Here is an 18,129-nt window from a genome sequence, read left to right as displayed (position 1 = left end):
CAAGAATACATTGCACAGTCTGGGAAATTACAGCTGTAATTTTACAATTACTTTAAATGGAATATAATCTATGAAAATACCAAGTCACTATTCTGTACCCCTGAAAGTAATATACTATTGTAAATGAACTATATTTTAATTTAAAAAGTTAAATAAACTACATCTAGTAAAAAAAAAAAAGAAATTCTCCCTAAGAGCAGGTATACTGCCTTGAGGATCAGATATAAAGACTAATATTAACAGCTTATGCTAATATTAACAGCTTATGGATCAGAGACCTATTAATATAACTTTTGTTACCTGAACATTATTGACCAGAGTGTGTCAATATTCACTTACATAACACATAGCCAGCACAGGCGTTAGTTCCTCCAAAATCCCCAAGTCAATTATGTATTAAGGATGAAAGAGAGAGCAGCTATTCCAACACTGTAGTTAATACAATGGTGGCACTGTTCCGTGTTTAGTTCTCATTAAATTTCCAATAGGCCAATTAGACTCAATAAAAAAATCCTCTCAGGGCCAGTATATTTTTAATTGCTCATCTGCCCAAGCAAGAAAAGCCCTGCTCAAGGCTTCAAGTGCCAACCTTCCCTGAGCATGTAGATCTGCCATCTTCTACCAGCCTCTGGGCAGCTCTTCTCCAGGTGACACTTCCCGGATTGCTTGCTCAGCAGCACCACCTCTTCCACTGACCAAACTAGATTCAGTGAATGGCTGGTGAAACTAGAGAAACATCTTTTTTTTTTTTTTTCAAAGTCCTCTCTTACATGTTTAGTCTACCTTATACAATGGGAGAGAAAATAAAGTGATCTGGGTACAATCCAGATCTGGCAGAAAAAAAAAAACAACAACATGTGGCCTATGAAGGTCATCTGAGATTCAATTCATGTCATGTCAGGAAATCACTCTGGCTGAACCCATCGGATAAATGGCCAGAATCGGCAAGCACCACACACACACACACACACACACACACACACACACACACACACACACACTCATGTTCAAACATGCTCATCTGCATCTTCTTATATAAACATCATACACTGTCCTTAACAATCCTCAGGCCATTTTACGCTAAGAATTCTGGAGTAGCCACATATTCCAAAGGAATTTTGGTTAGCCCGCTAAGAAAAAAAATAAAATAACAACTTTTTTTTTCCCTTTGCTAAATTACTTAGTATGTGCAAGTACTGTTAAACTGTAAGTACTGCTGAATATACAATTTGTATTTACTATAAACTATTGCATTTTCTTATTCTGTGCTCCCCACAAACAAAAAACTATTAAAAATGAAAAAAAAAAGCAAACATAAAACCAGCTAATTGTTTTGTTTCCACCACGAAGTTAAAGGTTTACTAAAATGTCAAAGCAGTTGAAATATATGCTCTTTGCAGACTCTCTAGGTCAAAAATGTAACTTGAGCTCTAGTCTTCTAGCCAGGCGTACATTTTAAATTTTCTTTAGAGTTCCTTTGCCATACTTTTCATTTCACAAGTCTTTTAAATTCCTCAAGCCTAGCCCGGTAGAGTGAAAGTCACCTTAATGAAGAAAGTAGAGATTAAACCACCATGACTTTGGAATGGCACAGGATCTCAGCTGTAAATCTTTGGCTCAGAACCAGGGTCTAAAACCAGCCATGGGAAAAGCTGCTGACATGGAGCCTGTGATTCCCTCCATGTTCGACTTGCATAATGTTGACATTATAACACCAGAGAGACCCCATAATATTTCAAACAATTGTGACTTCTTTTCTATAAATATTTTAAAATTGTTTTAAGAGATAAAATAACATTTTACCCTTCTTGTTTTCTTAGTTACTCTGGTTGCCCTCAGCAGCTCACTACTAGGGATTTATTTTTGGCTCGGAGGTCAGGGAGGACATTTTAAGGCACTACTTCTGTTGCTAAACTGTGTTTTCCAACATGAGTTGCCTGGTAAGTAGGGGAGCTGGCCGCTCTTAAAGCCACAAGTGACTGTTGAATCATAGAATAGGAGAAACAGATGATTCCTTTCCTTTGTTGAAGCTCAGGCAAGAAAAAAATATCAAGTATTCAAGATGATATTTTTAAAAGTCTCACAGTTCGTTATGAGCACAGTTTTCTTTTGGGGCAGAAAAATCCTTTTCATTCCCTTTCATTACTTGCCTATTCCAATTATTACTGTTTGAGTCCTAAGTTTGAATATATGACAACTTTTCCAATAGGAAGAGAGTATAAAGAAGAAGGGAGAACTACAGAGATGGCCAAGGAAATTCATGATATCTGAGCACGTCATTCAACTACTTCGGCTGTTTCTTCCTTCAAACTTAGCCAAATGGTAACCATCCAGTGAGTGAGAGGTGAATTTTATTTGAAATCTGAAATTTCCACTCCCAGGGAATATGATTAAGAGGCCTTAAATCTGAGCTCTGGAAACAGGTTTTGGTAACCTTAGTCCCAGATGAGCTGAGTGATCAGTTGGTGAATAACCTGTCAGTGCAATTTCAATCTTTCTCCCAGAGCCTGAGACCAAGAGACCTGGCGTGCCTTCACCAGAAATGTCCTCAGCATGATTTGCAGCATTTATTTTTGATGAGGAAACATCAGCTGCCAAAGCTGACTACTGTGTTCCTCCTAAAACATCCCCAGAGATGTCTTCCTAGTTTGCAATTTTCAACCTACAACAGGTTTTCTATATACCGCTACTTAAAACTTACCTCTTTTAATTACATCACCCGAAGAACTTAGATTTCACAAATAAAGTTCAGTGTGGTTTCAAAACACTGCGAATGGGAATGGAAAAGCAGAACTCACCTTCACTTCCAGAAAAAGCATCACTGGAGCCTGCCACTGCCAAGGTCAACAGCAGCTGCCAGAGATCCATACCTGTAGGACCTGCAATCATACAAAGAAAAATAAAATTAAGCCAATCAATTAAAAGCAGACCATGCTCATCAAAAATTGTTTAAATACTGGCTGAATCAGGAATGAGCTGACATGCACATCAGCTCTAAAAGGAATCTTCTAAGTCTTTTGTTGCCCTAGAGTCTCACGTTGTCATACTTTTCATGAGAACAAACAGCAGGTTGTAATACATTCTACTTCTGGTGGGTGCTTGCCTTGAGAAATAACATGGACACTAGATTTCCACATTCTTGCCAACAGCCATAGAGTGACCTCACAACAAATGACCCCCACGCATTGCTTTCATGACAGGGCCAGCATGGTTCACTTTAATTTGATCTGGAAATAGGAACTCCTCAGCTGTATCACTAAGCAAGGGCCCTTGGGCTAGACAGTCCAAAAAAGGAAAAACAAAACAACCCACTTCAGGCATAGTAAAACTTCTCCAATGTGTTTCCCAGTGAACAAAAGAGCTCAGTTAACACTCAAAACACTGTGCTAATGAGCCATAGGAAGGAGGTTTAACTAGAAGGCTGCAGAAAGAAGGTGGGAAGTGGAAAGGAAAAAAACACCAGTGCTTCCTAGGTGGCCTCCCCTGGGACACCTGGTGTCCTTGTGGGTTTTAGTTGCAGAAGGAATGAGGTCTCTGAAAAGCCCAGGAATGTGAGCACCTCAGACTCTAGAAAGGGTCAGTTTGCGGGCTAGCCATTTGGAATCCCAAGCTTGGCCACACCTTGGAGCCTTCAGTGTGATGAATGGGGGGAACAGGTCAACATGCCTCAGCCAGAACACACCTTTTTTTTTTTTCACAGAGTGCCTGAAAGGGCTTTATTAATTTTTTTTTTTAAATAAATTTATTTATTTTAGTTGGGGGCTAATTACTTTACAATATTGTAATAGTTTTTGCCATACATTGACATGAATCAGCCATGGGTTTACATGTGTTCCCCTTCCTGGACCCCCCACCCACCTCCCTCCCCATCCCATCCCTCTGGGTCATCCCATTGCCCCGGCCCTGAGCCTTTGTCTCATGCATCGAACATGGAATGGTGTTCTGTTTCACATATGATAATATACATGTTTCAGTGCTATTCTCCCAGAATGTCCCACCCTCACCTTCTCCCTCAGAGTCCATAAAATTGTTCTATGCATCTGTGTCTCTTATTCTGTCTCGCATATAGGGTTATCATTACCATCTTTCAAATTCCATATATATGCATTAGTATACTGTATTGGTGTTTTTCTTTCTGGCTTACTTCACTCTGTATAATGGGCTCCAGTTTCATCCATCTCAGTAGAACCGATTCAAATGTATTTTTTTTAATGGCTGAGTAATATTCCATTGTGTATATGTACCATAGCTTCCTTATCCATTCGTCTGCTGGTGGACATCTAGGTTGCTTCCATGTCCTGGCTATTGTAAACAGTGCTGCGATGAACATTGGGGTATACGCGTCTCTTTCAATTCTGGTTTCTTCGGTGTGTATGCCCAGCAGTGGGATTGCTGGGTCATATGGCAGTTCTATTCCCAGTTTTTTAAGGAATCTCCACACTGTTCTCCATAGTGGCTGTACTAGTTTGCATTCCCACCAACAGTGTAAGAGGGTTTCCTTTTCTCCACACCCTCTCCAGCATTTATTGCTTGTAGACTTTTGCAGCACACACCTTTACCTGGAGGAAATGAAGCTTCTTTGTTTTTTTTTTTTTTTTTTTGCTGCAAGTCTTTTTTTTTTTTTTTTTTTTTTTAATAAATTTATTTATTTTACTTGGGGGCTAATTACTTTACAATATTGTAATAGTTTTTGCCATACATTGACAAGAATCAGCCATGGGTTTACATGTGTTCCCCTTCCCGAACCCCCACCCACCTCCCTCCCCCTCCCATCCCTCTGGATCATCCCACTGCCCCGGCCCCGAGCCCTTGTCACATGCATCGAACATGGAATGGTGCTCTGTTTCACATATGACAATACACATGTCTCAATGCCATTCTCCCAGAACGACCCACCCTCACCTTCTCCCTCAGAGTCCATAAAATTGTTCCATGCATCTGTGTCTCTCATTCTGTCCCGCATATAGGGTTATCGTTACCATCTTTCAGATTCCATATATATGCATTAGTATACTGTATTGTTGTTTTTCTTTCTGGCTTACTTCACTCTGTATAATGGGCTCCAGTTTCATCCATCTCAGTAGAACCGGTTCAAATGTATTTTTTTTAATGGCTGAGTAATATTCCATTGTGTATATGTACCACAGCTTCCTTATCCATTCATCTGCTGATGGACATCTAGGTTGCTTCCATGTCCTGGCTATTGTAAACAGTGCTGCGATGAACATTGGGGTACACGCGTCTCTTTCAATTCTGGTTTCCTCGGTGTATATGCCCAGCAGTGGGATTGCTGGGTCATATGGCAGTTCTATTCCCAGTTTTTTAAGGAATCTCCACACTGTTCTCCATAGTGGCTGTACTAGTTTGCATTCCCACCAACAGTGTAAGAGGGTTCCCTTTTCTCCACACCCTCTCCAGCATTTATTGCTTGTAGACTTTTGCAGCACACACCTTTACCTGGAGGAAATGAAGCTTCTTTGTAATAAATAAACCAGATGTCCACCTCCTTGATCTCTAAAGAGACAAGTTTAGGCTGGCTTAAAAGGAACTCAGCAGACTGCCCTTTGGAAAGCTGTCGCTACACCTGACGACTAATGACAACTACTTTAAATCTTAGCTGCAATATTTCCATAAAATTACAGCTCTTTACAAGTTATTCAGGCAGATCTGATCATCATACTGGGCGCTCCATCAGTGCCTTTATTGGACTTATCTTTATTACATTCTTGACAACAACGGAATAGTCCTTCTATTACCCCTAATCAAACTGAAATGATGAACATGGATGATTGTTTTCATGGATAATGGAAGGCTTTGGTCTGGGTAACGGCTGTGTAATTCTGAATAGGTATTAAACATCTGATGTTCTACATTTTCATTTCTAGACAGCAGATGATGCAACATTTAAAAAATTCCGTATCATTTTATGTTCTTAAAAAATTCTAAGAAAACATCTCTAGGTGAATGGAATCTCGTGTTCCCACATGCATGAGAACAGCCCTCATACAGTGCCCCAAGGGTCATTCATAGGATTGAGGGTGACATCATAGAGGAACACACTTTGCCAACAGTGAGAGTTCACACTAATGTGAGTTAGGGTTATTATGACACCCATGTTTTAAATTCTTAACCTGGAAGGCTCTGGGCTAATGGCTTTGCGTCATCCTCATCTACTTTCACTGAGCCTCTCTCCCAAGATCCTTTACTCCTAGATGAACAGGCCATTATATTCATATTTTGAGGTCTCCAGCGGAAATATTAGGTTGGCCAAGAAGTTCGTTCGGGCTTTCCCATAAGATTTTTTGGGAATACATAAAGAGGCTAAAAACAAACATGTTATAGGTTGGATACTTCCTTTAAAATTTTATTTCAAAAGTCTTTTTTTAAGGAAGAAAAGCTTTGAGCAACTGGACTCTGTACCTAGTGCTCGTTGCACTCACCATGCCTATCACACTGTTGTCAGGTAAAGAAGCCTCCCCTGGCACATGCTCTCTTGACGTCGGATCCTAATAGTGAATCCCGTTCTGAGGCAGCACTGTACGCCCCTCGACTGAACAAGGATAGGAACAGGTCTGCATTTCTCAGAAGGATGCTTCCCTGGTTTGGAAGTCACCTCTTCACACTTCTCAAAGAGTCTTGCCAGATGCTAGAGATAAGTGAATTTTGCTTCAGATGAAATGTAGTTGGCCCTCACCCATCCCCAAAACTTTTGAAAGCTGCTGCCTACAAATGAACTTCACTTCCCCCAAATAAGGAACTGATGATCACAACAACTCCTTTAGGGGCCAAATCCATCTCCAACAGGCTACATTCTCTCTCATGAAACAAAATCGGAATCCACAAAGCAAAATGAACCAGAAACCTGTTGGCACACTCCCACAGCAGAAAAGGAGGTTGTTTAGAACAGCCACCCGCCTACATTGAGTAGTTCACTGCCATTGACAGCAGAGCATAGGGACCCCTTAACTCTAGGGCTCTAACAAGGGGTGGGAGCAGAGAAGAAGATAAAGCAATGTGGCTGGATTCCAGGAAGCGTTTCCTTAGAGACTAATGCTCCCCTTCCACTGTGGCTGGCTCAGTGGGGATGACGGCGAAAGTGGTCCCCTGTGTGCTCCCCTCCTTCGCACTCCCCTAGTGAATCTCTCTACTGCCTTCACATGAACAGAGTGTTAGCTGGCCTGGGCTGATTCAACTGTAAGCTTCCCCCTTCAATTACGCAGAGCTCTGCACGGCAGCTTCTAGATGAGAGGATTCTCCTTCATTAGGTCCTGGAGGAGATGAAATGTCACTGGGAGAGCAGAGAGCGCCAAAACACAAAATTTGGTACTTTAATCTATCTGATGTGCCAGATGTGAGCAGGAGAAAATCCCTTTATTTTCCTTTCCTAATATAATAATCTAACTAGAGGCAGGCATTGTTCAGCGGCATCTATTAAATTGCACCTTAGTCTATAGGGTTTTTGAAGTTCACAATATTTTCCTAGAGAAAACCCCTCTCTAATGATATTTATGCATTCTTTGGCTGTAGCCACAAGGCATGATTTTCACTGGGGTAGGGGAAGAAGGAGCTGGTATTCTTGCATCAGGGAACTCACAGCATTTGGAGCTCAATACTCCTGAGGCATTTTGCCTGTTCCCCCTTCCTCAAGGGAGAGCCAACTGAAAAGCCCTGTGCTAGTTTGCATTCCCACCAACAGTGTAAGAGGGTTCCCTTTTCTCCACACCCTCTCCAGCATTTATTACTTGTAGACTTTTGTATAGCAGCCATTCTGACTGGCGTGAAATGGTACCTCATTGTGGTTTTGATTTTCATTTCTCTAATAATGAGTGATGTTGAGCATCTTTTCATGTGTTTGTTAGCCATCTGTATGTCTTCTTTGGAGAAATGTCTGTTTAGTTCTTTGGCCCATTTTTCGAGACAGAATAAGAGACACAGATGCATAGAAGAGTCTTATGGACTCTGAGGGAGAAGGTGAGGGTGGGACATTCTGAGAGAATAGCATTGAAACATGTATATTATCATGTGTGAAACAGAACACCATTCCAGGTTCGATGCATGAGACAAATGCTAAGGGCTGGGGCAATGGGATGACCCAGAGGGATGGGATGGGGAGGGAAGTGGGAGGGGGGTTCAGGATGGGGAACACGTGTAAACCCATGGCTGATTCATGTCAATGTATGGCAAAAACCACTACAATATTGTAAAGTAATTAGCCCCCAACTAAAATACATAAATTTATTTAAAAAAAAGAAAAGCTCTGTGATCCAGCTTGCGTAAGTTTTAATTCTGCAAACTGGCTAGCAGAGGAGGCCTCCAAATCACAGTGCGGCCAATGATATAATTTTGTTCCTTGGCTACAAAACAGTCCATAAACACACAAGAGACAGAGATTAAATACAATATTTTTTCCCAACATGTTATAACCAACTCCAGGCAAAGGAAGCCATTGGTTCAATTCTCTTTCATTTAAAGTTAGCAAGTATTTGTTGAATCACCAGTACCTGCTAGCATTATTCAAGGCACAATGGAAAATATAAAAGCAATCAAAATCATTGAGAAGTCACTATCAGATTTCAGAGATATCCACACAGAAATGATGAGCAGCAGGTCAATTTAAAGTGAAGATAAGACTACTTTGCAAAAAATCCCCATGTCATCTTTATTAAAAGTAACACTAAAAAAGATATAAAGCCATACAGGAAAAAATGTGCTCATATCTGGTTAGTAATTTATCAGAGATATAATGAACCACTACCCAAAACCACCTACACCCTCTGATTTGCATCATGTATCTAAAAGAAAAACAGTCAAAAAGCATCCTTTGAAGTATGATGTTAACATTTTAATAAGTGGGAGGAGTCAAATAACAGATTTGGGAGCTTGTCGTCCTGTCACAACCAAGTTAGGAAGAATATCAAAATGGTGGCTGAATTGATCAGAAATAAGTTTCCCCAAATTTCTGCTTTACTAATCTAGTGATTCTGCTTTGCAAAAAGTGAAAGAAAGTAAAGTGGCTCAGTCATGTCCAACTCTTTGCAACTGCATGGACTGTAGCCTGCCAGGCTCCTCTGCCCATGGGATTTTCCAGGCAAGAATACTGGAGTGGGTTGCCATTTCCTTCTCCAGGGGATCTTCCCAACCCAGGAATCAAACCTGGGTCTCCCATACTACAGGCAGACTCTTTACCATCTGAGCCACCAGGGAAGCCCTGGAAAAAGTGAGGGTTGATTTAAAAAACCTCAACAGAAGCAGAATTGTTTATATTGCAAAATCAAGACTCCAGGTAGATAACCTAATAAATGTGTACTTTCTGATGCTAGTGTTGATTATTAATGAAATATTGCAAAACTGAATCTCATTGATTTCCTGGTGAAGCTTTTCTAAGAACTCAGCACTGAAAAAGGAAGAGGTTCATCCAAAAGGGTATTTGAAATAATCTATTCTAATTAGCTTTAGGCATTTATTTGAACAGTTTGCACCTAGAGTTCATGTTATTATCTACTTTTTGGTGATGGTCATTTGAAAATCTGTCAGACACAAAATGCTTTAGGTCAATTTATCTCCTTCCTATTAGTGAGGGAGAAAAAATTCACAGACATTGTTGACATAACTACTCTTGCTGAAATTTCTCTCCCTTCAGGGATCCAGTAGGAAATACAAGATGGGAAAGTAATTTAAATGGATAAGGAGTGGGGGGAAAAATCCTTTGAAAGTGGTATATATAGTAGGTCTCCATTTTTATTTAAAAAAATAGAGCATTTATGGTAGGTTAACACTTGTGCTAATTTAGTTATCAGTCACAACCACTGAATATTTCAAATGTGGATAACACAACTGAAGAATTAAATAAGTTTAATTATACTTAATTTTGATTAAATATTTCAATTAAATATTTAATTAAGTATATATTCCGAACAGGTTCAACAGTACATTTTATAAGATCTAAGTACAGATCAAGTATATTTCAGATGAAAAGTTAGCATCTAAATTGAGATGTACTGTAAGTGTAAAATATATATGGACTTTGAAGGTTTGGTACGAAAGGATACAAAATATTTCAATAATGTTTATGTTGATTACAGGTTAAAATCATATTTTTGGACTGTTGAATAAAATATTAAAACTACTATCCCCTATTTAAAATAATTTAACTATAGAGAATCAGTTAAACCACATATGTGGCTTGAATTATATTTTATATTCCTATTTGACAATATTGATATACACACTTTATGGCTTGTATGTCTGTACCTGCATTCAGAAACATTAATCTGTTACAGGAGCATATCTGCTTTCATAACAAAAACAATACACAAAATAAAATTGTATATTTATAGTGACATATGAAATCATAATGGTTAAGTCTTTAGAGATCTTCCCAAATGCAGAATGATGGGGACAAAAGATTTACTGAAGACAGGTATGATTGTATTTATGGAAGCTTTTTAGGGTACCCATTGTGCCTTTGTTTACCTTTAGAAGTATGACAACTCACAGTGTATCTCTCTTTGAGTCATAGTCAATGGCGTATTAATATCTAACAATTGTCTCTCTGGAGTAATAACTTTAAAAGGGCCACAGTTTGTAGCATTTGCCAATCTCTGTGATATAAATACCTCCACCAAGGCTGATTTTAAGCTACCAAGTCACTTAACTTGGATTCACTGAATCACTGACATCACTAAATGTAGATTCACGAGTTGGTATAAGCTGGGCCCAGCACACCACCAGCTGGGAAAGTAAATAATGCTCTCTGGACTCCAGGTGAGGTAACAGGTACAAAGATTAAATAATCTGCTGACATGGACACAACAGGCAGGAGACAGTGCTACTGACTGAGCCCTGGACACTTGGGTTCATCTGATGCCACCTGTTCCACGTCAGATGGCCATATGTCATTAATAATCACTGATACTTTTCCAGGGCTATAGAAATTACTATCAAACTATCATAGATGCTATCCTTGCCCTTCAACTACAGAGGGTGAGCTTAGGGCTTCAATGCACAAGTTCTGGAATCAGGTTCAAATCCTTGCTTTACCAAACCTCAGTTTACTCTGTGTGTATCAACACTTGCTATTTATTACACTTTCTGATACTAGTGATTAAGTAGACTGTTCTACATTTCCATAGGGTTGGGAGAGAGGCCCTCATTGTACGTCCTGGAATGGAAGCCTGGGGACGTGGTAATGCCATCAGCATAACAGGTGAGACTCCCCTCTTCAATCAAGCACTTATATCACATGAGTGCCTAGGGAAGGGGAAGGATCATCATAATGTAACGTGTGTATCTCCTAGGATAAGCAGGAATGCTGCTCACTTCTGCTTACACACTTACATGGAGGTGGGAGAAGTAATCAGAATAAAAATTGTGGGAATCCAGAGGTTGACTTTCCCCTTAATCACAATCTCACTTACTGTAAGAATATTATATGCTGCTGTTTACTGGGTCCAGAGCATCTGTTTCATGAGTTATGGATTTTTACAGCTGAAAACTGGGTAGATGAATTCTAATAATAAGATGCTTGGTTTAAAGCCAGGAATCTTCCTGTGAGAATACAGAGAAGGCAACTGGTTTACAGGAACCCGGGCTTCCACCTTTTTCTTTCTGGAGGAGTGAAAGAATAAGGGCCATTTCAAGACCAAATGCTTGGTGCTTCCCCTCTACTGGTAAGCATGGGCATTCTGTTGGGAGTGGACCTTTCTTGGCGCATGGGACATCCTGTTTAAATTCAGCAGGACCCAGTGGCACTTTGAAACCCCTCAACACAATAGCCAGACCGATGGATGACCATCAAACTCACCCAGCCTGATACACTTGGTACATTCACTGAGCACGAGGCAGGTGTAATTCTTACATGGAAGAGAAAATCAGTCACATAGGTGGGTGCTTATTTGAATAGTATGTTCCATTTCTTTTTATATCTTACAGTATTGCACCTACAAAGTCATTTTTTTTTTTCCCCTAAATAGAATTTGAGAAAGCAAACCTCTTACTGGATTTCTGGTTTCTCTCTTTCCATGAGTGCCCCCCACCAAATCTAATTTTTATTACTGTCACAGATCACACAGAACATGGAGAATGTACTTTAAACAAAGTTGAAGATGCTGAAGTTTCTTCCAAGACTCTCAGATGGAAATACAGGCTTTGTTTTACCTAATTTATCGGAAATAGATGAGCTGTTGAAGATCTCATAGGATGAAGTCTTCAAATGACAAAAAAGATTCAGTATCTTGATGAGATATAATTTGACAATGATTTTGACCTTAACTCAGAGTATTCAAGGAGTCACTCACATACCTGGATCACATATAGAGCAAACGTCGGAAGAAACTTTTTTCTTTTATCAAGTTCCAAATAGTGAAGTTGTTGTTTCAGGGTAAACAAGTTGGGAAACCAAGAGTGAGGCAATATGCTCTCCTGGGAAACGCATGGCTAGAAAAGGAGTCAGCAATCCTGTGCCCTGGATGCAGCCCAACATCACCCCATGTGATGCCTCGGGCAGTAAGTTCATCACTGCGAGGCCTGTCTCCTCACCTACACACCATACCAGGCTTCTGTGATGCACCAAACCCCATGCTGTGCAATGTAATAAACAGCTGCCAGGCACAGAGGGTTCCTCCTGTCCTGAAGCTGCCAGGCTCCTCATCTTTCTCGTCCTCCAGCTGTGAGCAACTTGGAAGCCACAGTAGTGTGTCACTCACGCTTTTATGCCCAACAACTAGCCTCGGACCCCACAGAGTAGAAGCCCCTTCCAAAATCTGCTGGTGAATAAATGTGCCAAGTACCTTATTGTTTCATTCATTCCTTGCAAAAGATCCTCATTTTAAAATAGGGAAAACAAAAGTTTAGAGGTGCTTTCAGAAGTGAAGGGAATCCCACAAGCTCAGACAGAATACTTCCAGGTATGGATTGGAACCTTCTCCAAGGCCTGCCATTGCCTTTCATGCTTCTTTGAAAATGCTTAGCCAGGCTGACTAAACACACAAGTAGGGTACCAGTGAGGCAGGCCATACTTCAGAGAGCAAGAGAAAGAGAGGAAACTCCGGATTTAAATCATGGACAGGGACAGGCACTATAGTATTTCCAGTACTGAGGGCCTGTCAAGGACGGTGATAACTCTTAAGTGCTGACGTAGTTTCTTTAGGAGAAGGATATTCATCTCTGTGTCTCAGAGATTCCGAGAGCACCTGGTCTACTTTTAGGTACATTACTTAAGAGCTATGTGGTGTGCCCTTTCCATGACATGAGGGCATCAACCGCCTCTTTGGAGCCTATATTATAAATAGAAAGAAGTCTATTTGGCCAGACTGACTGGCTGCCAGATAGATGGCAAACACAGGGCAGATCAATGTCACGTCTCATCGCCAGGAAGTTTATAATACACCGTTTCACTCTTCAGATCATGGAAGGTATAATAGCTTGATGTGGACCATCCATCGTTAATAGCTTTAGTAGAAAATGCTCTCCAAGAGAGCACCTTGTCACCAAAATATAATGCCAGCCACAAATGCCTGCCGTCTGTGTAATTTTAAATTTCCTAGTAACCACATAAAGAGTAAGAAACAGATAAATTTTACTTATATATCCTAATTAACCCAATATATCCAAAATCCCATCACTTCATCATGTAGTAAACAGGAAAAGTAGTGAGATATTTTATACGCTTTTCTTTTCCCACACTGAGTCTTTGAATCTGGTGTGTATTACGTGCTCACAGCACATGGCAACTGGCACCAGTTACATTAAAAGTGCTTAAGAGCTGCAGGCAGTGGGTGGCCACTGCACTGGATGGTGCAGTTCTGAGACTCTGAGACTGGGGAAGTCCATGTGCCCAGCCCCTGGCTACTGCAGGCTGTATCTGTGTAGACCAAACTGCTGAGAAGAGACTTTTAAACATATTTTGCAAGGTCTAATTAATAATTTCTTATGGTCCTAGAAAGAGTTTTTCTACTGAAGCAAGAAGCAGGCTTTTTTAGACCGTAACACTCATTTTGCATATAATTACTGAGCACTGAACTCTACAAATAATTAAACCATAAACCTAGCAACAGATCTGTCACTAGCTATGGGACTTTAAGTAAATCATTTCACACCCTTAGCCTCTTTATTTCCAAAAGAGTATGTTGGGAGCATATCAATAGTTCTTAGCCTTGATTGTGTATTAGACTGTACAAACAAATGCCCTGGCTTTACCATAGTACCAAAGGTAAATGGGAAATTGGGCTTCCCAGGTGGTACAGTGGTAAAGAATCCACCTGCCAATGCAGGAGATGCAGGAGACGTGGGTTCGATCCCTGGGTGGGAGAGATTCCCTGAAGTAGGAAATGGCAACTCACTTCAGTAATTTTGCCTGAAAAATTCCATGAACAGGGGAGTCTGGTGGGCTACAGTACATGGGGTTGCAAAGAATCAGATACAACTGAGCACGCATGAGCAAACTGAGAATCAATGACCTTTGCAAGTCAAACATGCTATAATTTTGAAGTCTGTGAAAATAGAGTCCAGTTGTTCCAAGCAGCCTCTCTCAGATGGGTGAGGGGGAGAGTAAAACATCATTCTCCCCCATTCAGCTGACCAGTAAACATATTTTTTAAAAATAACACAGAACCCTCTAAGCCAAGGGGTTTAAATGCTGAAATATGAAAAGTAGGATCAGAAAATATTAACCAATGAAACTGCAAAAGAAAGAACATGTGTAAACAGATGAGACCAGTCATCAACAGATATTTGATCACTCCAATAATGATATAACATGATTTCAAAGTGTTGCTGATGAGACTGGATAGGCAGAATGCTAAAGAGGTCCCCCGGTCCCCCAAAGACAATCATCTCTGGTTACTCTACCATTAATCTAGGTACTGCGCTGGTGGGACTTCACAGATGTTATTAAGGTTACAAATCAACTGGCTTTAAAATAGGGAGACTATTCTGGATTGTCTGGGTGATTTACATTTAATCACGTTAGTCTGTAAGACCAGGAGAGGAAGTTAACCAGTGAGATGTGGCAGAAGGGAAAGTCAGAGAGGTTGGAAACTTGAGAGGGACTTGCCCTGCTATCACTAGAGGGGCCATACAGCATGAGATGCAATGCAGGCAGCCTCGAGGAGCAAAAATGGTCTCCTAGCTGACAATCAGCAAGGAAACGGGGACAACAGTCCTGCAACAGCCACGAACTGAATTTGGTCAACAACCTGAATGAACTTGGAAGCAAATTCATGCCTAGGACCTCCCAAAGGTAATGCAGCCCTAATAACAGCTGATTTCAGCCTTGTGAACTCTGAGCAGAGAATCCAGTTGCACCAGCCTTCTCACTTACAGAATTGTGAGCTAATAAATGGGTTTTTATAAAGTCATTCAATTTATGGTAATTTGTTTTAGAAGCAATAGAAAACAAATATGGTCTTTAAAAGTCTATTTTAGAGCCTGAGGTTGACATCCTAAACATTAGTCAGGAACACAACTATCAAGCCATATGGAAACATAGCCAGAAGGAGAGGAGATTGTTATAAGAGCACAGAATTTTGGAGGCAGAAGGAGCTTTAGAGATAATCCCGTCTAATCAATGAATAATTGATGAAGAATCCTGAAAAAATTAGTAAATAATTTATGGCTTTGTCTCATCCAACTATTTAGGACCAACAAGAATCTCCCAACGCAGAGACAAGTACAAGAATCTTCCTTGAATAGCATTGAAACATGTATATTATCATATGTGAAACAGAACACCATTCCATGTTCGAGGCATGAGACAAATGCTCAGGGCCGGGGCAATGGGATGACCCAGAGGGATGGGATGGGGAGGGGGTGGGTGGGGGGTCCAGGAAGGGGAACACATGTAAACCCATGGCTGATTCATGTCAATGTATGGCAAAAACTATTACAATATTGTAAAGTAATTAGCCCCCAACTAAAATAAATAAATTTATTTAAACAAAAAAAAAAAACCCAGCTTGAACATCTGGAAGTTCATGGTTCACATATTGCTGAAAAAAAAAAAAAAAGAATCTTCCTTTTGGAGCCTGCTGATGCTCTCCCTTGAGGCCACTCAGTTCTCTCCATTCTAACTCTACAATCGCCAAATGACTTGCTGATTCTTATCTTGTTTTCTGGGTTCTCTCTGGAAAATTAATACAATAACCAGCTGAAATGAAATTGCTTCACAGTTGACATGGAAAACAAACAAATGTATTGGCATTCTGGTATACTGGCTCATCTCATGAGGTTAGCCAGTGTAAGCTGGGTGCCTAGAATCTAATCATCTCTGGCTCGATTGATGCAGTTAATTGTTTGAACACATCAATCTGGACATGAGTTGATCAGCTGATTTCAGAGAAAGCCTGAGAGATGCCATCTAAATCAGTTTGCTGGCCTTGCTTCTCATTTTAACCTCATGTCAGACAGGAAATTAAAAAACTGTCAATGAAAAGATAAATCAAAATCAAGGTCAAAATCTATGAAAGACTAGGGTCAGGAGAAGATAAGGACAAGGTGCATGTATTTATGGAGGAAAAGGTCTTGTGGAAGGGAGGACAGGCTATCTTTGTAACATGTCCTTGTAAATCTAACATCTTGGCTCAGGAGAGCTTGTTTTCAGTACCCCTGAATGGAATGTTCATTTTCCAGGAGACTTATGTTTACCACCCCATGGGACCACCACAGCATGACTCAGGAAACTAACTCAATGATCTGGTCGTGTTTCTCCTAAATCAGTCGGCTAGTGAATGAGGCTGGAACAAGCAAGCTGAGCCAAAGTCCTCTTATCAAGAAGTCAAAGAACAGACACTAAAACACTTTCCATCGCAATCTGTTTGAGAGAAATCAGTTATTTCACATCTTGGAGAGCAGTAATAAAACACTCATTTTCCCATCAAACTGAAAAGTGATTCAAATGAATTTTTCACTTTCAATCACTTGTGATCATCTTATCAGTCAAAACTTTACTTCCAAATGGGGAAGAAAATCTACAGGGAATCCCACTGTGGCAGTTTACACAGAGGCTCATGTAAATGTTGAACCAGAAGGCAGGCACCCTAGACAAAGGGAAATAGTCACTGGGATGCCCATAAGCCTCTGAAATCAGTCCTGTCCAAACTGAATGAACTCAATGTCTCCTACCCACCCCATTTCCCACCTAACAAACAAATGGCTTCATCTCATACATTTTCTAACTTGCTTAATGAAGTTATGGCTCCCACAGTAGCTGAACTATCAAGAGATAACCTGGTTACTCCATACACACCACGTGTAACTTGTCACCATAAGGGGGGTGATTCTACCTCAGAATTCTCTCTGGAAGGTAGTACCTCCTCCCCCAATGCCTGCCATACTTCTTTAGACTTAAAACAGCTGCTGTCATGGTCTCTCTTCCTTTACCTTCAAGGCTGCTGCTGGACAAACCCCAAATTTATCTATTCTTCAAAATCATGCTCAAATATCACTATCTCCATGAAGCCTTCCACACTCTCCTGAGACTTAACCTTTCATCTCTCTACTATAAAATGTGCCCTGACACAGAAGTCACAAGGTAACAAACCCGTTTGTGGAATGAATGAGTTCTCAGTGCCTGTATTGTTATAAGTTTCCTCAGGGCAAGACACAGACTTTCCCCTCATCTATTTACCACTCTGGGCCCACCCCACCAAGGTGCCTCACAAGATGTGATGAGGAAAGAGATATGTGTACTACGTGTGTGTGTGTGTGTGGGTGTGTGTGTGTGTGGTGGGGGTGGGGGTGATGTTGGTGGGTGTAAGACAGGCATTAGAAGTTCTTTCCCCACTCCAAAAATATCCATATCATCATCCAGCTATAGGAGTTAGTTTGGGTGAAAGAGAGCAGAGGGTACTTTGGAGGTTAGGAGATGGGCCTAGGGCTGATCTTTGGGCAGCCAGAATATCACCTGAGGATGCTGGATATAAGTGCAACAGAATTTCACAAAGGCACAGAAGGTTACTCAAAATTCTGTCCAACATGGACCTGAATGGCTGGCTGCTTATGCCAGAGGAAAGGCTTCGCTGCTCCTCTGGAAGGAGGCAGACCTCACAGATCAGTCTTCCCCATCAGTGTCTTATCTTAGTCCCCTCAGAATCCACAGGCAATCTCCTCTCTACTTTTACAGGAGGGACAAGC

General features: G+C 40.7%; 1 protein-coding gene and 1 long non-coding RNA gene across 11 annotated transcripts in view; one reads left to right on the top strand and one right to left on the bottom strand.

Annotated features, from left to right (window-relative positions):
* The window catches only part of GHR (growth hormone receptor), a 311,185-nt gene that overhangs the window by 174,876 nt on the left and 118,180 nt on the right, over positions 1-18,129 (bottom strand). For 8 of the 10 annotated variants that reach the window (XM_081517552.1, XM_081517560.1, XM_081517555.1 and 5 more), the window contains one exon: positions 2,799-2,879. In XM_081517552.1, the coding sequence (XP_081373678.1) occupies positions 2,799-2,868 (70 nt within the window). In that variant the 5' untranslated portion in view covers positions 2,869-2,879. Of the gene's footprint in view, positions 1-2,798; positions 2,890-12,300; positions 12,521-18,129 lie in introns of those variants that run through there. The other 2 variants (XM_081517558.1, XM_081517559.1) reach the window with 2 other exon arrangements.
* Positions 6,158-12,791, top strand: LOC145516401 (uncharacterized). Its single transcript, XR_014061368.1, has 4 exons — positions 6,158-6,463; positions 11,133-11,206; positions 11,540-11,669; positions 12,063-12,791. It is a non-coding gene; the product is annotated as an uncharacterized LOC145516401 (long non-coding RNA).

This window comes from Giraffa tippelskirchi, chromosome 8 (genome assembly GCF_054371585.1).
Source record: "Giraffa tippelskirchi isolate mGirTip1 chromosome 8, T2T-mGirTip1v1.2.pri, whole genome shotgun sequence".
Taxonomy (NCBI): Eukaryota; Metazoa; Chordata; class Mammalia; order Artiodactyla; family Giraffidae; genus Giraffa; species Giraffa tippelskirchi.
The sequence above is the reverse complement of the archived record's forward strand: the minus strand, read 5'-3'. Positions and strand labels throughout refer to the sequence as shown.